This window comes from Seriola aureovittata, chromosome 3 (genome assembly GCF_021018895.1).
Source record: "Seriola aureovittata isolate HTS-2021-v1 ecotype China chromosome 3, ASM2101889v1, whole genome shotgun sequence".
Lineage (NCBI taxonomy): Eukaryota > Metazoa > Chordata > Actinopteri > Carangiformes > Carangidae > Seriola > Seriola aureovittata.
In genome coordinates, this window is record NC_079366.1 from 10,356,203 (window position 1) to 10,380,779 (window position 24,577).

The following is a 24,577-nucleotide window of genomic DNA, read 5'->3' on the forward strand; positions in this document are numbered from 1 at the left end:
GAATAGATGATGAGACATTTTAAAATGTTCTCGGTGGTCGAGTTTTGTACCGGAGGTCACATATCCATCACAGCCGCCTGATACGTAGTGGAGCCGTGGGCTACATCCACCCATCTGTTGGGTTTGTGACTGATTCGCCATAACGCTTAAAAACACGACAATAACTGACAATACGCACTGTCCGGACTGCGCACTCGTCTTAATCCCGGTTAAAATCGAGTATTTTAAAGTGTGGGGTGCTCAGGTCGAGACCGCGAACAAAGAACATCTGCGATGCGCTAGAACAGAGTCAATTCCACCTTAAATGCCATTACATTTGCGTCTGTGGCGGAGACCTAGGCGCCATCTTCGGTCTACCTTAAGCGCACAATGTGGCCAACGAACGCAAGCGTACCAGTCAGGCTTCCGTCCTCATTCTCCTGCCGGGGATCGCACTCTTGCTTCCCAGCTTTGACACAGCGTCACTTGTGAAACAACAGAGGAAAAGACGCACTCGGGCCAAACCCCATCCGCACCAGCAGGAGAAGATGTCCGAGCCCAATAAGTACCGAGAGTGGATCCTGGAAACAATCGACTCTCTCCGCTCGAGGAAAGCCCGTCCGGATCTGGAGAGGATTTGTCGAATGGTCCGGAGACGACACGGGTCAGACCCGGACCGAACCAGGACAGAACTGGAAAAACTGATTCAAGAGCAGACGGTGCTCAAAGTTAGCTACAAGGGGTCCATATCGTACCGAAACGCGGCCAAGGTGCAGAGGAAAAGCAGAAAGAAGAGTGAGTTTACGGCGGCTGGCAGCAGCAGCAGCAGCAGCAGCAGCAGCGCGGAGGCAGCGAGGGAGCGGACCAAACACGACCATCTGAACAACAACGGCGACAGTGCGCACAGCTTCACCGACCAGGAGGAAGGAGAGGAGGACTCGGAGCCCAGCCCCGATCCCCACACTCAAACATCAGCCAGCACCGCTGGCAAGAAGCTCAAGCCTGCCTCCAGCCGAAGTAGCGGAAACGGGTGCCTCAGTTGTGGCGCAACAACGGGCTGCGCTGTCGGGAGCGGCTGTAAAGAGGAGAAAGCAAGTGCACCGAGAGACAAGGGATTAGGACAGCAGGGAGTGGGGGGGTGCCCGTCGCCCGGTCTCGGCAACAGAACAAGCGCACACGACGCCGGTGATGGCAGCAGGACAACACCGAACAAAACCGATGCACTTCGCGGAGGAAAGGAGGCTGCTCTGTCCGGAGCTGACACCCAGAACAAAACTTGCTCTGGGAGCGTCAGCAGCCTCCCTCCACAGCAGAAGCCGACCGAGCCCCTCAAACCCAAACTTCGAGTCGGGGGAGGGAGCACCAAAACAACAGGGAACCACGCCAATCCCGACCTGGGCGACAGATTGGTGGCTTCTGTTCGCAGCCTGTCCGAGAGGAGCCTCCGCGGGGGCTCCGCCGCCACGACCAGAGGCCACATGAAGCCGCTCGGGCTGAAGGAGATTTTGGGCTATCTGAGCAGCCAGGAGCGGCTGTCGGAGGAGAAGCTGACCCGAGGCAAAGTCAAAGTGGTCATGGAGAGAGAGGTGGCGAGAGGCAGGCTGCGCAGGACCCGCTGCGGGAACATTACTCTTCCTCTGAGGGGGATGGTGGTGGAGGAGCCGATGCCGAAGAATGCGTCCGCTGACAGACTTGTAAAGAGCGCACTGCAGGACAAGCAGACGGTGAAAAAGGTGGGCAATGCTAACTTAATATTTCTAACACGTCCAGGTTGTACAGAGCGCGCTGAACAGTGTTGGCTTGATGGCTTGCTGATAAATTAATGATCGCTGGTTAAAACCCATACATAGACTATACTGCACTAGGACGCGCTCGGCTTCCCTCACCAAATATTTTCTTGTCAAACATCGATCTTTTCAATGCAAAAGTGTGTGAGGTGATTTAGAAGATTAATTGTTCCGCTTTGTCGGTTAATTGTCAGCGGGATGCGACCGTGCCTGTTTGGCGTTCCTTCCCTACAGCCACGGCAAATGTGTGTGTGTGTGTGTGTGTGTGTGTGTGTGTGTGTGTGTGTGTGTGTGTGTGTGTGTGTGTGTGTGTGTGTGTGTGTGTGTGTGTGTGTGTGTGTGTGTGTGGCTCGGCTTCCTGCACAAAAGGTGCGGGTTACACAGGCTAGAGGAGCAGACAGCTCCGAAGCGGATTCCCCGGCTCTCAGGATGAGCGCGCGCACCGTAAAGAGCGTCTCTGCATGGCGCGAGCACGACCAGCGTCTTGTTTCGTTGTCACATCACTATCTGGGGTCAATAACATTTGATTTCTTTCTCAGGAACTTTAGCTTTAGTGCGGAGCAGAGCGCGGGTGTCTGGGCCTGCCGCGCAGTAGGCGGTGTCTGTCTAAACTTGAGACGTGCCGCTGCCGCTCTGTCGCGGCGGACTCAACCCCAACAGCCGAACATCATGTTTGTTCATGCGGATCACATTTAGTGTGTTTTGAGGCACGATTCTAACCCCGTAGTTTTGTTTCTTCTCCTCCTCGCCATCCCCGCATATCTCCCGTTTCATGCCTCATTAAATCCTTTGTATCATTTCTGACAGCGCGCTCTCCTCCCTCTTCTTCCCCCTGTGGGTGCAGACTTGAGTTGGCTACGGTGGGCGGCTATCGTTATTTCTGCTATCAGTGTGTCTTTCCAAGTGGGAGGTGTTTGTTTTTTTGTTGTTTTGTTTTGTTTTTGATCTACTCTCTCCGCCCCGAAGAAGCGCAGCAGACCTAATGTGCTGCTCAAATCTGTCCCAAGAGCCACAATCCTGAACGGGAACTTGGATCAAACTCAGGTGCTGCACTCTCATCTCAGGATGAAGCCAGTGCTTGACCTCCACTTTACTCCCCTGTTTTAAGGCGCGGACATTTTTTTGTTTTGTTTTGTTGTTTGTTTGTTTTTGATAGAAGTTTATATGTCATTGCAGCCACCGCCCTCCCCCCCTGCCCAAGCGAATGAGCCAATGGAAACACGCAGTGAAGAAGAGGAACGGGAAGAGAATGAGGAAGAGGAGGAGGAGCAGGAGGATGATCCCCGGAGTTCTGATGAGGAGGGAGGACTATCCCCGGTAGCCATGACAACTGAACCAGAGCTCATTGAGAAAACCACAGAAGATGCCGAGATCCAGACAGCATCAAAGCAGGAGAGCCCCCATCAGCAGCAGCAGCAGCAGCATGGTGGCAAAGGTGTGTGCATGTGCACGGTGTGCTGAGTATAGCCAGTACAGTATATTGTGAATATCAGTACTACTATAAGGTATTGTTTCAGTTATGAGTCATGCTGGTTGCTCTTCATTCATTTTTACCCAATTAAAATTCAATTTTACCTTAAATATCTTCATTTAGGCGGCAAGTTTAAAGTTCTGAACGGTTGTTCATCTTTTCTCTCTCTTCACAAACGTATTCCCCTGATCTGCTCGGCGTCTGGCTGCTGATCTCTCAGGGATGGATTCACCGACCCGGACACAATCCACACCCGTTCAGGGAGTTCCACTGTCACAGTGTAACAGTGCGCACTTGGAGGAGAGAGCTGTCGTCCCAGATCAGCTACATAAGGCAGCACAAGTAAGTGCACGTCCTGTTGGTTTTTATTCCCCATGCATTATCAAAATAAGTTATATTTACTCAAAGATGGGGCGCTGCCAGAGGGGTTAAGAAGCTGACAACGAAACAGGACAACAATGAAGCGGCTCTCGTATGACCAGGGATCTTTGATTTCTCCCTCGTTTCCTGTCACTACTAAATGCCCTAAAAATACTTTAAAAAGATAAACTCCATCTCAGTTCCTTTAGCAGTGATGAAATAAGTACTGAGATCCTTTATCTTATTGAAAGTATCAATACCATGAAGTAAAAATACCCCATTACAAGTAAAACTCCTCCATTCAATTTTTTATTTATTCTTTAAATTTTTTTGATTCATTTTTGTATTATCTGCCAAGTGTACATGAGTATTAAATGTAAAATTATTCTTTATATATATATATATATATATATATATATACTTGTTATATAATCATATATATTATATTATTGGATTATTATTACTGATGCATTAAAATGTAATCAGTAGACTATTTTAATACTGTAGCTGGTCAGGCAGTGCTAATTCTATGTACTCTATTGTTTGAAATTAATCTAATTTGGTCTAATATTTCCCCCTAAAATGTAGTGAAGCAGTAATGTAAAACTTGAGTGTCTGTCTGTACCACCACCGTCCTTCAGAAACACTTAAAATTCTGATGAAAATGCGACTATAAAAGTGAGCCTGGGGAGATATGTTTGTGCAAATGTCATGATTTTTCAAGTGCTTTTATTATGAAAGTACATCATTACATTCTCAGTCACTGTTGCAGTGGGACACTTGCATTAGCTATAACAGGGTCAGAGAGTTTACTGCACCCCTTGTGGTGAGAGCAAACAAGAGCACTGAATACCTCATTCATCTGCATACTTGACTGAATACTAATATCAAACACTACTAAAACTGAATCACTGAGCACAGAATGGGTTGTGAATGCTTGAAATGCATTTCAGTGACATAATCATGGAGGTCTTGACATAGCACCTTCTCTCACCAGTTTCCTGTCATATATTTACTTTTGCAGAAAAATTAGTTTGCATGTATGTTGTTGACTCATTCATATTGATCATGCAGTGACATCACTTTTAATCAGTGACATTTTCATTCTCAAGTGTCCATTTTGCCGCCGTATTGCCAAATGTTAACACACAACCGTGATCCATCCTGCTTGCAGTTCATTAAAGATTTTTATGCTTTTCTGAACCCCGGATGACTTGTATGGTTCACACACTGATGCATTTTACATCTCTGGCAGAGGCAACAACAACAGTTGCCTTTTGGAATAAATTGAAGAAGAATCAGTAGTTAGAATGAGCAGCGATATGTAGGTACAGCGGTTCAACAGACAGAGACTTACAATGTGGTATGTCCAAAATTCATAATGTATCCTAGGAAGGAAAAGAAGTGACCTAAAAGACAAGTGTTGAAGTTGCTGTCAGAGTTCATGTAAATTTGTCATGACTGAAAACATTAGATCAATGTAACTGGATGGGTTAGGGTTAGGTGCATTAACACTGTATTTTTAGATATTCTTCCAAGATGTGTGTGAGGCACGGCATGTGATACATGCTGCATTTTGTGCCATGTTTTGTGGTACAGAATATTTTACAGTATGTGAGCAAAATGCATCTTGGGATGCCATAGAATAAATTTAGCCATGAAATGAAGAAATGAATGGGAAATGATTATAGTATAATTAACATGGAACTCACCTTGTCCATGTTTGCTTTCTTACGCACTTCACCGTCCTTACCTTACATTTCTTGGTGTGTCCCAACTACCAACTGTTGATCAGCTGAACAATGTACAACCACCCTCAGGACTGGGAATCGCTTCACACGTGCGTCTTGGTGTGAGTGCACACCTAATCTTAAAAACGTACTTCCAAAAAGCTACTGGTCAAAAACTTGAGCGATGACCTTTAAATGAAAACAAAAGACCAACTGAATAAATGCATTGTTCTGTGAAACGTGTGACAGCCTGATTTTCAAACATGTATATATCCCCAGCTCTTGACATTTGTCCATTGTATCACCTTAAACTGGGAGTTTAGACGATTTAACATTACCATTAATATGAGTTCTAGTAAAATGTTGATTGGGGCTGAAGACTGCGAGTTTGAAAATAAATTTTAAGAAATCTGGGCGTGTGGAGTTAAAAAGAAGTGAGCTTACCAGACCTCTGTAGCCCTCTCTGTGTCTCTGACTGAGGTTGGCAGCAAAATACTGCAACTGAACTACATCTAGTAGTGACCATAAAATGTACACTACTTTTTATTAAAATGCCACCATACCATGCTTCACCTGCCAGCGATTGGAAAAAATATGATCACGTCCAAAATGAGCGAGGGTGTGATTTCAAACACAGCTACAGATTGTTCTTGGCCTTTTACTTGTCAGAATGGTAGAAGACATTTATCTCCGGGGGGGGGGTTGTTTTATCTTTTCAGGAAGGCAAGCAGAATTACAGATTTTAGTGCAGCAAAGGCTGGTTAGGACGGACCTCAGCTCTCTACTGGATACGACTCATTAGCTTTGTCAAACTTTGCTCCCCCACCAGTCCACTTCCTACCTCACACATCATCATTCGCACTCGGGCAGCAGATGGTTGTAATGTCTTGTAGCAGTTTTGTCATGAAGCCAGCGTCTCTCATCCTTCACTTTAGGTTGAGATGTTTTCAACATGATTTGTTCCAGGTGATAGAAACCATCTTTTTTGTCCTGCTCATTATGTTTTCGGGTTGTCCATCCGTCCGGCGTACGTATGTATGTCCCATTCTCGTGAACACGATATTTCAGTAACTCCTTGACGGGAATTTTCATCAAATAAGGCACAAATGTCCACTTGAACTCAAGGATGAATTGATTACATTTTGGTGGTCAAAGGTCAAAGCTCAGCGTCACAGTAGATTTCACAGAACACTGTTTTGGCCTTGTGAAAACGCCTCTTTGTTTGACCCCGTCTCTTCTCTCCACACACAGAATCAGCTGCAGCATGACGGAATCAACCACTCCTCCTCGGGCTTTAACAGTGAGTTCTGCTCTATTTATCATCTCAAAATGTGTGTGTATTTGTGCATGTTTGTGTTTGGTAGTTAGCAGCAATAACAGGGACTTAATTTGTGCTTAATTTTCCCCTCACAGACTTGGAGTGTAAGACAGAGGTTGGCGTGTCATCCTGCCTGCTCACACCCACTGCTTCCCCGAGAGACTCTGGCCTGCCTGAAGAGCGAGGGATAAATGGACTTAGCAGTGGAGGGTGAGTACAGCAGACATAATGGAGACAAACAGATTCATAGGGCTGATATAGTGTCTGCTCCTCCCTTGCTTGTTGTTTTTAAGTCAATATTTTTTCTACTGTAAACAAGTCCAATCTTTTTAGTGAACTGGAAAACCGATGAAAACATGACATGAAGTACGGAGGCAGCTTTAGATTGTTTTTAACGTGAAGCAGATGTTCATTGCTGGATAAAAAAATCACAAACCAACAATATCTTTTGTGTTTTTTGGTTGGTGGATCACGGCAGGTTATTATTAAATATATAATCAACATTTAAAATATTAGTTAAGTGAAGGTAAATATAAGTTGGATATTATTTACAGTTCATTTAAATTCCTAGTAATACTGCATTCAGCCTTGCAGCCCACTCACTGCGGTCCTGTGAGGTTTAGCATGTAACATTGTTACATCTGTCTCAAGCTATTTGACTGATTAAAATAGACATAAATATTTGGTTGTAAGTCTTTTGCAGTAAGCGACTGGCTGATGTTTATGACCCACTGACATCAGTAGATGCTTGGTAGATTCCTACGAGATGCTCTGCCTGGCCTGTACTACAGACTTGTTTTGGCGGGATTTTCAGACCTTAGATCTTAGTCTTCAGCAAATAAAACATGTGTTCAGTTTAGCTCAGATCAGGTGACCGACCAGTTTGTATATTCAGTCATTGTCCTGCTGTATTGTTGTACATTTTTTGAGGACTTTGTGGCCAAGGGCTATGAGTGTAAATTATCAAAGTAAGGCTGATAGTTGGTACTTAGCCTCATAGTCACTGTTTAATGTTAACGTCAGTGTGCTGAAGTACCGAGCCGAGGACAGAAATACTGTGGTCTGGCCCTGTGAAGCTAATTTCCATCTCAACATCCAGTAAATCGTCATCGGGCATTGCATGTTTTCTCCATATCATGTAGTCAAAGATAACCCTTGCCCTGATTGTATTACCACCTTAAAATAGAGTGAAACAACATCTGTTTCATTCAACATTAAATAGAATGCAATATTTGATACTCCTGTTTACACTAACAGTGAAACTGAGAAATCTCAAGATCAAGGTTCAATCTATTCAACCGTAAAAACATAGAAATCCCAGTGATCCCACCCCCATCAATCTACAGTACTGAGTACCGTGTTTCCCAAAACCTAGAAAATTCACATCATAATTCACATGAAATAAAATCATAAATAAAAATAACACAAAAACTAAATAGCTGTCTGAGCTTACTTTTTCAACATCTGCAGGTTTGGTAACGGCTCCATCGGCCAACTGTCCTCTTCCTCATATTTCTAGGTTTATGAAGTCTGAGGGGGCCAGTGGGAGCCCAGTGGACTGGACAGTATCTGATGTGGTCAGTTATTTCACAGCAGCAGGTTTCCCTGAGCAGGCTGCTGCCTTCAGGACCCAGGTGAGACTGTAATCTACAATAATAGCCACAAGAGGGCAGCACAGACAGGATTAAAAGCTGTACTTTAAACAGTTTAACCTTTAACCCACATCTACCTACCCACATTGCTTTGCTCTCTTCATTAGGAAATCGATGGCAAGTCTCTTCTCCTCATGCAGCGTAATGATGTTTTGACTGGCCTGTCAATCAGGCTCGGCCCCGCCCTCAAGATCTATGAGCGTCATGTAAAGGTTCTGCAGAAAACACACTTTGAGGATGACGACTGCTAACAACACACAAAGACACACAGAGACTGCTATGTTTGTACGTACATGTAACTCAAAGTAATCATATAAAAATGCATGCATGATATACAGGACACTTTACTTTTCATCTCATGTAAAACAACACACACACACACACACACACACACACACACTCTCTCTCTCACACACACACACACACACACACCTGTGTTTCTCTCCCTCCTAGCCCTCTACAACTGCTCTGGTCCATAAATGACACACAGAAACAACGGATTTCCTGGACTCCAAGGATTTTCTGCCAAACAGAGCACAAATGTTGGAGGGAGAAAGCAGACTTAAAATTTTAAGATGCAGAGCTTGCAATGCAATTTCTCTTTTTTTATTTACAATGATCGAGCACTTTGCAATTTCTTCATTAAACTGTGCAAGATGTCTTTAAACTGTTATTTCATGCTGACCTTTCATGCTGCACATTTTGAAATTGGTCGTGGTTATTTTGTGTGGAAGTAAATTTCGTTTTTTTTTTTTGGGGGGGGGGGGGGGGCTGGGATGCAGAGGTTTCTTGCTGTGGGTGGGTGTTTGTCGATATATACATAGACAGAGCATGATGGATTGAACAGTAACACTTTAGAAGTTGACCGGATCTAATACATTCCCAGGAACTGGAGTGGATGGTTGGGATTCTGTTTAACTTCTGCTGACCCATCATAGTAGTCCTTTACTTGAAGATAAAATCTGCTCCAGGCTTCACGACCTTTCACAAACGGTGGTTGGTCAAAGCAATAAGCTGATAATTCCCCCTAGATGTTTGAGAGGTTGTCGGATCTTGTCAGCTCGTAGATCAGCAGGTGGTTGATTTTGTGTCGCTTAATTTAGGACATAGACATGCTCATAATATTTTCAAATATGAACTAGCCATGATGTTCTCCGACCTACGCCTCACCAGATCAGGGTCCGGTTTCACAAAGACAGACTTTGACTGTGGCTTAGACTTCATGTGCTCCTAAATTTATCTCTTGCACAAAGCTGTCCATTTCTTGACTATCTTAAGTAGAACTAATTTGCTATGAACTGTGGGTAAATTACAACTTGTTTTTTTTTTTTTTTTCAAACTAACACATGGCTGACTGAGCAACCACATCCAATCACTCAGCTCCGTTCCCTTCAGCAGAAAACATTTGCCTTCTGGAAGAATTCAATGATCACAAGAATATGGGAAAATACAGTGATCAGTGTAACAATACAAGAGCCGCCGTTAGAATAAAATGTCAGTGCAGCGCAGACCTGTAGCACAGCTGAGATGCTGTGTCTTCTTAATGCGGCAGGACTCTGGACTTCTGCTAATTTGATCAGGTTTGTGCACCAGCTCTTCATAAATCCATTGTTTTGAACTTGAAGTCTTACTTAGGTATTACTTAGGTAGTTTACTAAATCGAGTGGCACCATTAAAAGTTAAGAAAGGTCTTAGCTAGTTAAGACCTTAGTAATGTGTAAATTAGTTGCTAGGAGACTGAAACAGAAACTGTTGCTATAGCACTGTCCAATCAAGAACAATGAACTATGTAAACAGGAAGTCACTGGAGGATTTTATGATTGCACAATTGGCAAAAATTACAGTTTTAACTACTTGGAGAAATATGTATTTCAGAGTAAGTAGTCTTCATACAGTTTAGAATGAGGGGGAAATATCTGATTATGCTAAACTAACTGATGTTATTTACTCATATAATAGCATTTTCATAATTTGACATGTTGTGTTATTTTTTGTGAAATGTTATTTAAATCTTGGCATTTACGTTGTTATTGAAGAGCACTGATGACGTTTCAGGGCAGATTTGACGACCATATTTCATTTTATCTCTAATTTTTACACCAAATGGATCGTATTTAGCAAGCCAACGCTAGCTTTGTCGCCGCAGTTAGCTACACAACAGTTTGTCAGTTACTGGGTGTAAAGAGTAACAATTAGCTAATCTCTATGTAAGCAGTAGTTCAGGAGGTGCAACCCACATTAGATTAATCTAAGAGCAAAATTAAGACAGAATGACACCACAGACCAGTCTAAAATATCTTTGTGAAACCGGCTCCAGAGTAGACTGCAGAAATGTTGATCAAACGCACCAGCTAACTCAACTGAAATCAGCAGAACAATCAAATCTAAACTATATATAGTAAAATGAATGTGTAAATATATTGAAACATACTCCATTAAATACATTAGCCATTTGTAAATTATTGGAATAACTTTATCTAACTGAAAGATGTTATTGCAGGGTAAAGCTGAGTCAGTCAATCAAACTAATCTCATACCACCAGCATTTTTGAAGTGTTTTTACTGGTCTAACCTTAAACCAAATGCTGTCAAAATGTCACACAACTCATTCCTACCTGCACTGTAACAGCATACATTCCTGGTTTTGCGTCGCAAATTAACAGTTTTTTTGTTATATTTTTTAAAATGTTTTAAGCATATTGGTTTCATTTTGTGAATGTTTTCAGTCCATTCTCCACACACTAACCTTTAAATCAGCATTTTCTTTGTGCATTCAAACCTCCTCTACCCCCCACCCCCCTTTTACTTTCACTTTCTTTTTCGCAGAACACATTACAGTTGGTGAAAGGTGTATGTTACAGTGTTTGTTGCCACTGTTCACATCACGTCATTCTCATTTGTTAAAATCTGTAGGAGAGGACAGCTGTGTTCGAGTCTCACAAGGGGATGTACAGTACGCCCTTGTTGCTTGTCTCCTGTTATCTCCTGCTGTAAGGACAGTTTTAGTAATAAAAGTTTAAATTAAAACACCACAGTGTGTGAATGCTCAGTTGTTGCAGTTCTTCTTTACATGTTGTGAAAGTGTATACTATGCCTGTGTGTGTTTGTGCTTATGTGAGGGCTGTGTGTATATGTGTGTTGCAGACATAAACCTGCATATGTATGTGTGTGTGTGTGTGTGTGTGTGTGTGTGTGTGTGTGTGTGTGTGTGTGTGTGTGTGTGTGAGGGAGGGAATACACCAGTGGTTTAAAGCAGTTGGGTTGCAACAGCAGCTCCCTTCAGTCACGATGACAAGTGTCGAAGGGGGAAAGACCATGCAAGGACTTATCCAGAAAATGAATGTAAGACTGTATGACTGTAAGTCTGCTGTTTTGGAAAATAGGCTCCATGCAGCATTTATTTTGACCCATAAATATTTCACACCAAGTCGGGAAGTGTTCGCCAAGACCAGCTAGGTGCTTGTGCTTGCATTTGCTGGTTAGGAGCAGAGGGAGGAGGGAATAACATGCTATATCTGTCCTGGGACGGTCTCCAAGGTAAGTGCTTGCCTGGGATCTCTGTGTGCGTGTGAGAATGAAAGTGTGTGCGTGCACATGATGGGGTTACAAATAAGACAGGGAGGCATATTAATATCTCCACTGATAAACAGACAGGCTGCAAACATGGTGGTTCAAGGCAACAAAGGGAAAAGAAAACACTGAGACTCTCTGCTGTGAACGTCTGGGCCTTCGGGAAGACCAAAACCACACCAGGGCAGATCAGATCAGGTTGAATCTGAAACCTTTGGCACTGATCAGAACAGAAATCACTTCATACAAGATCAGCTCCCCGAATATACCACAGTAAACAACTAAAGAAAGCAGTGAGGGAGTGAACCTTGAGTGTGAAAAATTGAAGATTGAAATTTGACGAAACAAAGGACAGCAGTCATGCCAGGCTCAGGAGGAGCAGAGTGAGTGAGACAGCTGCATATGTACAGTATGTGTGGGCGACTGATGCATATTTGAACATGTTATACTTTATTATTGTAGTATTGACATACATTATCCAAAGCATATTTATGTCATGTAACTGGTGTTACTGCATGTGGAATTATTATATATTATTAAAAAAAAAAAAGATTTGAAACACTGTATTTTACATTAAACTTAAAACTACTGATTAATTAATAAGGAATTTCCACATATCTGTACACTCATATAGTTGCTATGTGCAGAGCAATAGAGAGTCTAAATACAGCTCAGTGTCACATGAGGAAACTAGAGCTACGAGTGCAGCGCTTGTATGTGAGAGAGTCTTAATGTGCCTCTTGTTTGGAAGCCCAAAGGGAGAAGATTTCTCCACTGCCATCCTGAAGCAGAAACACAGGCCAAACAGACTCATTGTGGATGAAGTTCTCAGTGAGGACAGCAGCATTGTCAGCTTGTCACAGGTGTGTGTGAAGTGTAAATATACACCAAAGGCAAGCATGTATTTGGTCTTAGACTTGTGCGTTTTCCCCACCAGAATAAGACAGAGGAGCTGCAGCTCTTCAGGGGGGACACAGTGGTGTTGAGAGGGCGGAAACAACGTCAGACGGTGTGTATCGTCCTGACTGATGACACCTGTGGAGATGAACGGATCCGGTTGAATCGTGTGACGCGCAGCAACCTGCGTGTCCGGCTTGGTGATGTCATCAGGTAGCTCTCGCACCTGATTAAGATGTGGGGTTTTGAGAACACCATATGAAATGATCGGGAGTAATCCATGGTCACCTGCTGATGTGTGTGTGTGTGTGTGTGTGTGTGTGTGTGTGTGTGTGTGTGTGTGTGTGTGTGTGTGTGTGTGTGTGTGTGTGTGTGTGTGTGTGTGTGTGTGTGTGTGTGTGTGTGTGTGTGTGTGTGTGTGTGTGTGTGTGTGTGTGTGTGAGATCACAGTATCCATGCCTGCCCTGATATCAAGTATGGCAAAAAGATCCATGTCCTGCCAATAGATGATACCATTGAGGGCCTGACTGGGAGCCTCTTTGAGGTTTTCCTCAAACCGTACTTTCTGGAGGCTTACCGGCCCGTACACAAAGGTACCGCAACACCTCTGATTCTTCATCTATTAAAGAGCTCTGTTCATAACATGGCAACCATGTCATCACAGCAACAGCAGCCTGAACTCATCCAAACGCTCCTGTATGTAGTTACTTGTCATCTGTGCTGTCAGGTGACATCTTCCTGGTGAGGGGGAGCATGCGGGCGGTGGAGTTCAAGGTGGTGGAGACAGACCCCAGCCCCCACTGCATCGTTGCCCCAGACACTGTCATATACTGTGAGGGAGAACCAATCAAAAGAGAGGTCTGTGAGAGATTTATGAGCCTGCGGTTTGCGATGTATCAGTGTGTATTAACATTCAGTGGCCACTTGGCAGAAGGACCAGGAAGAATTCCCTTTTACCGCCACATCATCTTCATTGAAGCATCAATACAAAACATTTTACACAATTTTGAGTAATACTAGCAGGAAAATGAAATATGGTATCAGCAAGGCTGCAGCAAGGAAGACAATGCCATCAATTTGAACAAGGAGCTTTGTCCAAGGATTTGTTCGTTTATTGTTTGTTGCTTATCATCAGACAAAAAACTGATTTTACACTTGAATTCAGTCACTTCTTCCTCATCCATAGTACAGTGTATAATGTAGGCTTTTCAGTAGTACACTTATTTTTGTCATTTCTCTAGTGTAACTCCATATATTGAAAATGAAGTTGGAATGGTTTATAATAGAATAGTTTTTTTACAGCCTTGGTAGCATGACTCGGGTCATGTCCAACTATTTTTGTATGTTTTAGAAAGAAGCACACCCACTTCATGCAGCAATACTCCAGGTGTGTGGAGGCTAGATTGTAGGCTGATTTTGGACCCATGCTACTGTTTAAAAAATCCCGTTTACAATCAAATTTCTCACTTTTTCAGTTTATCAATGCCATCAAGGCAAGATTGTTAAGAAAAAATTACCACTGATATTCCCATTTTGAATGATGATCTCTCTCTATGGTTGGCTTTTCACTCTGCGCTTCGAGTGTGGCTATTCAGAACAACTATGGACACTTTTTCCCTCAGCTGTGGCCAGACAACACGACATGTAAACTCTGTTGTTTTATTTTCAAGTGTATCCCGGCCTTTACTCTACAATACGAATGCTGCAAAAACTTTATCAAAGTTTCATGTACCCTGATTAGCATAAGCAACCTGTCAAATCATATTAATGACAGAGAGTCCACCTCATCTGAGTCCTCCATTCTGCCCTGTGACAGGACGAGGAGGAGAGCCTCAATGACATCGGCTACGACGACATTGGAGGCTGTCGGAAGCAGCTGGCACAAATCAAAGAGATGGTGGAACTTCCTCTCAGGCACCCGGGTCTTTTCAAGGCTATAGGGGTTAAGGTGTCATACACACACACACACACACACACACACACACACACACACACACACACACACAAACCCCAACACTATCCACCCATAAATCAGCTTCTTCCCTTTCTAACATTAGACATTTCTCTTTTCACGACTGAGTGTGTTTGTCACTCCCCTCTGTCAGCCTCCCAGAGGCATCCTGCTGTATGGTCCTGCAGGCACAGGGAAGACCCTGGTGGCCCGAGCTGTAGCCAACGAAACTGGTGCCTTCTTCTTCCTCATCAATGGTGAGGCTTTCTTCACAGTGACACAGTGAGACCATTTGTAGAAAGGGAAAGATGGAGAAATGGGCTGCTCTGGCGAAGTGACATTTTTTTCAAAATAAAGTATGCAGAATTACTAGTCTTATTGGAAATTGTAATTTACTTATTGTTTTTCCTATAAATATGTGTGTTGGAGAAAATGTGTCTTACCTGTTGTGCATTGTTGTGTGACAAGGTCCTGAGATCATGAGTAAGCTGGCGGGAGAGTCAGAGAGTAACTTAAGAAAGGCGTTTGAGGAGGCAGAGAAAAATGCTCCTGCCATCATCTTTATTGATGAGCTAGATGCCATCGCTCCCAAGAGAGAGAAGGTAAACAACAAGGGACGAGTTAAGAAGAACTCTGTGTCACATCTGGACAATCAAGTGCTAGTTATGCTTGTTTCATTTCTCTGAAATCAGGCAAGTAAAGGAAAAAAAGAAAGTGTTGACATTTGTGTGTGTGTGTGTGTGTGTGCGCGTGTGTGTGTGTGTGCGCGCGTGTGCGTGTAGACCCACGGTGAAGTGGAGAGGCGTATAGTGTCCCAGCTCCTGACCCTGATGGATGGCCTAAAGCAAAGAGCTCATGTGGTTGTCATGGCAGCAACAAACCGACCTAACAGCGTGGACCCTGCTTTGAGACGCTTTGGTCAGGACAGACAAAGCTACACACACACACACACACACACACACACACAGAGAGAGAGAGAACCAAACAAACATTCACTAATATGGTGATATCTCTCTCCAGGCAGGTTCGACCGGGAGATTGACATTGGAATCCCAGATTCGACTGGCAGACTGGAGATCCTGCAGATCCACACCAAAAACATGAAGCTGGCTGACGGCGTCGACCTGGAGAGGGTGAGAGAGTGCAGCAGCCCAGGCCAACACACACAAAAAACACTGATCAAATTGGAAATTAAAGCTTAAAGAAACATAGTTGATTGACAAACTCTTAATAATAATAATCAACTAACTTTTTTAAGTCACCTTTGCAAGCAAAAATGCCAAACATTACATTGTTCCACTTTCTTAATTCTTTGCTTCTTTGCTGCTTTTGTTGGTGTGACAGTAAACTGAATATCTTTGGATTTAAGACTGGTGTCAGTAAGGTGTTATCTAATATTCTCATGTTACAGAACATGAACATTTGGCATCAGACTCTTATTGTATGACAATTTTTCCACTTGAATCCATATAAGAAGATTTTACCTGCTGCTTTTTTCCACATTCACTTTGACTGTGAGGAGATAAAAGTGCTGCAAATCCATTTAAAATAGGGATTTTTCTCCCCATAGTGAATTAAACTAAAGTAAAACTTTATTTTGCATGAGATACTCACAAGACCTTTAATTACATTGACAAAAGTCCTCTGGATTTCTGTAACCTTTACCTTGACAGTAAGCATTATAATGTAACTTAGAGAAAATAAAACTTGTTGAGAAAAGGCAAGATGGGGATTGAGACTTCTGTTTGGCATAAATATGAGAATCTGATCAATAAATATTCATGTTCACATGAACGTCTACCAGTGACAGATTCAGTTGACCCATCTAAATGTGTCTAATTTCAGTGTTAGGGTTGAAAAAAAAAAGGAGCTTTAAACTAAGATGCTATACATTCAGCAAATACACCGCTGTCTGCTGGCATCAGTCTTTATATGGATGTGTGCCCCTGAGCAATTCAACATATTTCAGATCGCCACAGAGACCCACGGCCATGTAGGCGCTGACCTGGCTGCTCTTTGCTCAGAAGCTGCTCTGCAAGCCATCCGCAAGAAGATGACCCTCATAGACCTGGAGGACGAAACTATTGATGCTGACCTGCTCAACTCATTGGCTGTCACCATGGATGACTTCCAAGTACACACACACACACACACACACACATATATACACAATCCTGTTTGTATATAGAAATTCCCTAAAAGAACAGATGTACAGCTTGTTATTTGTAACCTCACAATAAAAGCCAGAAATGAATGCTTGTTAATGAATGAGTAAACAAAGTGAGATTCTTCTCCTTTCCTTCCATCAGTGGGCTCTGAGTCAGAGCAACCCATCAGCTCTGAGAGAGACCGTTGCAGAGGTGCCTCAGGTCAGCTGGGAGGACGTCGGAGGACTGGACGAGGTCAAGAAAGAACTGCAAGAGCTTGTTCAGGTGGAAGAAACACACACACTCATGCCAGCAGACACAGTTTATACCAACAAACACAAGCCCATCGATAATCCATCGATCTTCATCTTGCTCTCCTCAGTACCCCGTCGAGTATCCGGAAAAGTTCCTGAAGTTTGGGATGACCCCGTCTCGTGGAGTGTTGTTCTACGGCCCTCCAGGCTGTGGGAAAACCCTTCTGGCTAAGGCCATTGCCAATGAGTGCCAGGCAAACTTTGTCTCCATCAAAGGACCTGAGATGCTCACCATGTGGTTTGGAGAATCAGAGGCCAATGTCAGAGATGTCTTTGATAAGGTGAGAGCAGGGTAAGGAGTGAAAAAATAACAATAATAATATATCCTCTTATAAATGAGACATATGGTAACATCACTCACATCACAATAGTATAGTAATTAAACTAATGTGCATGTCTTTGGATTGCAGGAGGTAGCCAGAGCAGAGTGAACCCATGTAGTCATAGAGAGAAAATGCAAAGTCCACACAGAAAGGCCCCATGCCTGGGATTCAAACCCACAACCCTGTTAGTTTGAGGCAACGGGTCTAACCACTGTACAACCGTGTTACCCAATCACAAAGTCATACAAACATCATACTATAGTGAGGCATACAAATAGAAAATAAAAGCATCATAGGTATGGGGAAGAACGGACACTGATTTGGATTGGATCCTGATTGGACAGGAACTCACTTCTCCTTTTTAAACCTATTGAGGCTCTTGCACAGTCGATATTAAAGGAGAAAAATAATATTGTGAATCCCATTCTGGCGCATTCAAAGACAGTGTGGCAGGAAGTACTTAAGAAATGTGTGATTTCACATTATCCATTATAATATGCATCTATATGGAAGAGGACAGTTTCCTTTCTTATAGCAGAATGAGGGGAAAATTCAATGTGGAAGGGGAGGGCCACTTATTCACAGTTTAGACACTGTATTAAAGGGAAGGTTGATTTCTATCAGGATAGAAATCCAATAGAGTGCTATGTACAACTACCAACAATGTTTCGTAAAACATCTAAATGGATATCTAAAGATATGTCCCTCTGTAAATAATAACTGGCATAATAATCTTAGGATGATATGGGGAAAAGACCTGGAAGGTACATTTGATGGAAAGAATTGGGAGAGGATTCTTTCCAACACTGGGGAATATGTCTGCTTTAATATGAGAAGCAGGAGGCAAATTTATTCAATATAAAATACTTCACAGATATTATTAAACCCCAACAAGACTCAATAGAATGGGCCTTAAACATCATAGTATATCATAGTATGCATAAAAATCTCAAAAAAAGTCATAGTATATTAACGCATGAAAATATCCTAATGACTTTGGATTGCAGAACCCATGTCGGGAGAACAGGAAAACTCCACACAGAAAGGCCCCACACCCAGGATTCAAACCCATAACTTTGTAGGTTTGAGGAAACACTTGTAACCGCTGTACCACCATGTTACCCCCATAACAAAATCATTGTAAAGTAAGGCACAAAAAGATCATAAAACGTCATAGTATAGTAAGACATAAAAATGTGAAAAAATAAAATGTCATAATATAGTAAATCATAAAAACATAATATAGTAATCCATAGGCATAAAAATGTAAAAAAATGTCATAGTATAGTAAGGCATGATAATGACTAATGAAAATGGTTTTAGCCTTTGAAATAAATAAATAGCCTATTAAAACTACCAAACAGTTTCCAAGCCAAATACAGTAGCATTATCAACACTACTACTAGCATCTATTTGTTGCACTGCTTGAGCAGAGCTGCTTAAGAGCCCAAACATTGTTATTATATTTGGCAGTTATGGGTGCTAGAATGGGGGATGGTCCTAGTGCGCTCTTGGGGGCCCCCCCTTGTGGCCATGGGAGCCCTAAGCAGCCACTTAGTTTGCATATCACTTGGGTCAGCCTTGACAGTAATCCTTCTGACCTCCTGGCCTCTTCTCTGCCTACAGGCCAGACAGGCAGCCCCCTGCATCTTGTTTTTCGACGAGTTAGACTCCATTGCCAAATCCAGAGGAGGCAGCGCTGGTGATGCAGGTGGTGCAGCCGACAGAGTCATCAACCAGATACTCACAGAGATGGATGGCATGTCTGACAAAAAGAACGTTTTCATCATTGGCGCCACAAACAGGTGCGTGCATGTGGATGCCCCCCCCCCCAATGTCTGCATTTTCACCCGTTTACTTATTTCTCATTTTGGTCACACCAGACCTGACATCATAGACTCAGCCATCCTGCGGCCGGGCCGTTTGGACCAGCTCATCTACATCCCGCTCCCGGACAAACCGTCTCGCACCTCCATCCTAAACGCCAACCTACGGAAATCTCCTGTTGCACGAGTTAGTTACACACTCATACAAAGACAAATTTTTTTGTACAGTAACTTCCTCATTTACATAAGAGTAGATAGAAGAAATAGTAATTTAAGCTGATAAATGTGGGAAAAAATATCATGTCTTACTTTAAGGAAATACTAAAACTACAAAGCATTTGGTTACTATAACCCAAGTTCTCTGAGAAAAGAACTTTGCATGAGTAAATAGATTCTTATTTTACCCCTTGGATAAAAAGTTTTTAAACTGGGGAGCAAACACATACACAAAGAATAGTATTTCTAGATTTAGTATTTTCACAACACATCAGTTTCTCTATCTCTCTTTCCTTCTGCACCTGCTTTCTCTCCTTCTTGTAGGACGTGGATCTGGAGTACCTGTCTGACATCACAGAGGGTTTCTCTGGAGCTGACCTGACAGAGATCTGCCAGCGGGCTTGTAAGCTTGCCATCCGTGAGGCCATCGAGGCTGAGATCAAGGCTGAGCGTCAGAGGCAGAACAGACCAGGCATCCCCATGGTCAGACTGTCAAGCTGCTACTGCTGCTACACTGCATAATTACTTATTTACGCCATATTTACTGTATTAACCAAGGGATTGCTAATGGGCTCTCTCTGACATTAATGAACACACACACATGCTCCACTCATCAAATCAGTGCCGGGCTATGTGTGCTCAGTACAGAAAGAGACTGTGGAAGATAAAAAGTTCCCTAAAGGGCGGCTGTGTGTTTTGGAACGTTCAGCCTTTGGACTGGGAACACACACGAACACACACACGCACACACAGTGCATATTGTTTCCTACTGTAGTCCTCATGATGTTTCTATCTGTGTTCAGGATGAGGACTTTGATCCAGTCCCTGAGATCAGAAAGGACCACTTTGAAGAGGCAATGCGATTTGCCCGTCGCTCTGTCAGTGACAATGACATCCGCAAATATGAGATGTTTGCTCAAACTCTGCAGCAGAGCCGAGGTTTCGGAAACTTCAGGTACATACACACCCACACCCACACCCACACATAACAGTACATTCATGTGTCACAACAGAAAATGTAGTAATGGACCTTGTTTTAATTTACTCCTTATTCTTTTCTTCACCTATAGGTTCCCTTCTGCTACTGGTGCACGGTCTGGAGGTCAGGGGTCTGGCCCTGGGTCAGGAAGGCCAAATCTGTACAGAGAAGAAGGCAATGATGACCTCTATCAGTGAAGAAACTCGTAGAGCGGCACAGTGTTTTCCTCTCTCACTACTCTGCTTGGCTTCCTTGAGTGGAGGGACACAGATAAATAAAAAGAGGTGGAAATGGCAAAAAGAAAAAAAAAAAGGAAACAGCAACGCAAAAAGAAATATAATAATAATAATAATAATAAAAATAAATAAATAAATGCATAATAACATGAATCGAATAATAAATCAAATAAATTCTATAATTTTGAGTTTCAAAGTAAAAACCAAAACACTTGGCACTGAGATAAAACAATAAATATGTCAACCATAATAACATAAATGCTTTGGGTTACCACACACTGTAATCTGTTAGCAAACTGAAAATTATGTAAGTTGTGTGTATGTGTGAGTTTGATATGCAATAAATAAATTTATTTGTATAGCTTTATGATCACTCCCCCGGGGTTTGTTTTGAAATCCATGGAATATATGTTGTTTTTGCACACGTATCACTTACTAGTGCAGTTTAAAGTACTGTGAAATTACACTGAGGGTGGATATGATAGTTTCCATTTAGCTGCTTCAGTTTCAGGATCCTGGTATTGTACATGCTGCCTCACTGTCACACTTTCATTGCATATCGGGACTCTTGAATAGAAACCATTGTTAATGTTTTTAGTAAAACCCTTTTCCTGCCATGACAAGTCAAAATGTCTGCTGTTAAAAAGGCCTGTTTGAGAAACACAAATGTATTTAGGGATATGCACCATGTACACATAATATTAACTGAAATAATTAAGTCAGATCCTCAACAATGATCCACATGAAACAGTTCACGGAAATTACACAAAAACATTTTCCCCACATATCCCTTTTGGTTTTAGTAATGTAGATAGTCTCTGTTTTGTTTGCCAATGGTAGGTTGTATATAATGCATCCCAATGCAATAAATGGAAATTGAACTAAGGCCCAGATTATATTTGAACATTTTAAAAGCAATTTGTATTTCTGAAAAGTCTGGGGTTCTTTCAACATATAACTCTAGAAAATGTTCAAGTTTCTTTACCTCATAAAATAATGAATAATGAATATAGTTGAATCGGAACTGTTTCATTATCATTATTATTGAACACTAAGTTGGTTGAAATGACACAGAAACCTGCCAGCGGAACCTTTGTTATTTGTCCAGAGGGAAGATGTTCCCCTGAAGCACCGTTCGGCTGTTTATTTCCGGCGAGAGGCGGAAGTAGAAGCAAGGGGCTTGTGGAGGTGACCGAATGGCAGATAGCAGAAACACTTTGGAAACATTAGATTAGCAGGCAAGGTGAACATATTATTTTCAGCTAACTGTGTATAAACGTCGGCGGTGCCAATGGGAGCTCACCTGGCCAGACGGTATATTACCGAGACGGACACCGAGCCGGACCCTTCGAAGAAGTATGAGTTCGACCCGCAGTTCGGCTTCGCAGAGCGGAAAGAGAGAGGTCTGTCCGCAGTGTCCAGTTCAGATCTACCTTGCATCATACAATGTGTTTATTGCAAATTGGTTTGTAGTTAACGTCCGCATTAGCCATGCTAGATTAGCTTGTCAAACGTTAGCCGAGCTAGCTTTATGCTAATTAGCAGCTAACTGGGGTTAGAGGAGAGCCGCTGTCAACCTGTGGCCAACCCGCTCTGCATATTTACCTTTAACTGCTTATTTCAGCCATTGGACACGACACAATCTTGTAAATGCAAAATATTCGTAGAGTAACATCTAAATGATATTGTTATTGGCTAGCTGAAGCTGCATTTTGACTGCCAGTTATCTATATTTTTACTGCAGCTCCCCAAGATATGCGAGAACGTGTTCCTGTAACAAGATATTTTCCTCAAATCATAAGCTAATCATTGTATTTTAGTGTGACAACGTTCAACTGACATTCTCAGTTATTTCAGAGGGCATTTAAGGTGAAATCTGACTAATAATTATGTAATTTTTCCCCAACACATTCTGTTGCAGTTTTCACACTAAAAGTCCAACATTGCATTTATAGATACGTGCTAATGCAAAAGGTTACAGCCATTTAATTTCTTTCTTCAATTGTGTCAACCAGACATAATTCAAATCTGAACACCTAAGAGAAATTAAGATATTATCTGGAGACAAATCCTGTAGCCCTACACTAACCAGTTAACTACTTACCTTAGACTTTTACAGAACCCGTTATGATTTTATAGGAATTTGCACATGTTCTGATTCTGATGTAAAGCCTCAAATAAATTATTTAATTTAATATATCTGGGGAGTCATTTCAAAAATGTAGGGTTCAAACCAAAGAATTGACCATTTACAATTCAGCTTCGTTATGTTGCTTATAAAGGGTTTTTATTGGTTCAGTAAAGCCAGTCTCAGTGGCACTGTGCCTCTCTAAATTAGTATAGATCATGAAGACTATATCACTACCTGGACAGGATTTAAACAAACACACACAGTTTTCAGTGAATCCGAAAGACTCATGACCATCCAAATAATATCACGTACTTGTACATTGAAAGATGGCTGAAAATGTTTTTCCGTTTGCCAGAGATGATAGCGAGCCAGGAGCAGATGAACTTGGCCCAGCTGCCTGTGGAGCAGAGGGACTACTGTGCCCATCATCTCCTAAAACTCATGAAGTGTAAGAGGGACAACTGGCCCAACTTCCTGGCCTGCAAGCACGAGAGACATGACTGGGATTACTGCGAACACCAGGAGTGAGTATTTACACCAGAGACATATTTTTAGGTTTAATAGGATTGACTGTCCTAGACATTTATTTGTCATTCTAACTAAATAAAAAAAAAAAAAAAAAAAGTTGAAATGAAATCTACTGGCCAAGCCAAAATCCTCATTATAACTAAATCCAATATGTCTTCAAGATTGACAACACTCTTATCACTAGGTCCACTTAGTAGCTGTTCGGGAGCTTTTGATCATATCACACAGTTTTCCTCAGCTGATGTAGGTTACGCAGTTGTCAGGGATTTGTAGAAATTGAGACTTCTCTTTTTCTGAGCACTTGAAGGACTTCCAATCCAAACAGATCTTAAAGATCTCTGTCTCTTCAGGACTCTGAAAACTTGGTAACCAATGTTCCTTTTCGGAAATAAGACTCAACAAGAAAACTCAAAGAAACTTGAAACTTTTTTTTTTCTTTTTTTTGTCAGAACTGAGATTTTATCTCAAAGATTAAATAACCAGTAATTTATAGCAGTACTTAATATTCCAGATCGTTAACTTCCTATTTAATTATTTAAACTTAATCAAATATTATGAAAATTTCATGATATACTCCCAACTTGTCATTAGCTAGCCATTAACCCTGTGTTTTTCTGCCTCTAGCTATGTGATGCGTATGAAGGAGTACGAGAGGGAGAGGAGGCTCCAGCTGAGGAAGAAGAGAATCGAGGCCAAGGCTGAAGCTGCATAATCAGTACATCCTCTAATTCTTCTTCTTTGTATATATGAGCTGCTGTTCACAATAAACAATACTGTTTAATCTTCACCACCGTTGGTCTTAATACTATCGAATCATCAAGTAAGACTTTTGTTTATACAGTTTAACAGTCTCTGCATGAGGAGTTACTCTGATCCTTGGTTGAACAAAGTGGGAGTGAGATTTTAGATTCATTATCTCTGCCCAGACGTCTAAAGCCAAGTGATAGGTTTTTGGTTAAGATAGAAACATAAAATACGAATAAAAATGTTCTATATTGATTCACTGGTTCAAGATTCAATTCTGCCTGCACAGACTACAATTGTTTTCCCAGAATAGATTGTCCTCCATTTTGAGTGTTGATGAAGATTCATCAATTTTTCCTATACGTCCTCATAACTCAGTGGTTGGAGTCTAATAACTCTTGGTACAAAACTCTGACCT

General features: G+C 42.1%; 3 protein-coding genes across 3 annotated transcripts; all 3 read left to right on the forward strand.

The window, feature by feature from the left end:
• The first annotated feature begins 39 nt into the window (after positions 1 to 39).
• samd1b (sterile alpha motif domain containing 1b) lies at positions 40 to 9,024 on the forward strand. Its single transcript, XM_056372066.1, has 7 exons — positions 40 to 1,712; positions 2,943 to 3,201; positions 3,458 to 3,579; positions 6,579 to 6,627; positions 6,741 to 6,855; positions 8,165 to 8,279; positions 8,405 to 9,024. The coding sequence occupies exons 1-7, from the start codon at positions 528 to 530 to the stop codon at positions 8,546 to 8,548; spliced, it is 1,989 nt and encodes a 662-aa protein (XP_056228041.1). The 5' UTR covers positions 40 to 527; the 3' UTR covers positions 8,549 to 9,024.
• A 2,908-nt stretch (positions 9,025 to 11,932) lies between these two features.
• On the forward strand, positions 11,933 to 21,123 carry zgc:136908 (Transitional endoplasmic reticulum ATPase). The gene is made up of 18 exons (XM_056372065.1): positions 11,933 to 12,250; positions 12,619 to 12,730; positions 12,805 to 12,977; positions 13,215 to 13,357; positions 13,492 to 13,622; positions 14,581 to 14,712; positions 14,870 to 14,972; positions 15,184 to 15,317; positions 15,498 to 15,633; positions 15,736 to 15,848; positions 16,685 to 16,849; positions 17,025 to 17,147; positions 17,245 to 17,457; positions 19,126 to 19,304; positions 19,383 to 19,512; positions 19,866 to 20,024; positions 20,345 to 20,496; positions 20,612 to 21,123. The coding sequence occupies exons 1-18, from the start codon at positions 12,228 to 12,230 to the stop codon at positions 20,715 to 20,717; spliced, it is 2,427 nt and encodes an 808-aa protein (XP_056228040.1). The 5' UTR covers positions 11,933 to 12,227; the 3' UTR covers positions 20,718 to 21,123.
• Positions 21,124 to 21,890: 767 nt separating this feature from the next.
• ndufb7 (NADH:ubiquinone oxidoreductase subunit B7) lies at positions 21,891 to 24,202 on the forward strand. The gene is made up of 3 exons (XM_056372070.1): positions 21,891 to 22,159; positions 23,243 to 23,411; positions 24,040 to 24,202. The coding sequence occupies exons 1-3, from the start codon at positions 22,048 to 22,050 to the stop codon at positions 24,125 to 24,127; spliced, it is 369 nt and encodes a 122-aa protein (XP_056228045.1). The 5' UTR covers positions 21,891 to 22,047; the 3' UTR covers positions 24,128 to 24,202.
• The last annotated feature ends 375 nt before the right edge of the window (positions 24,203 to 24,577 follow it).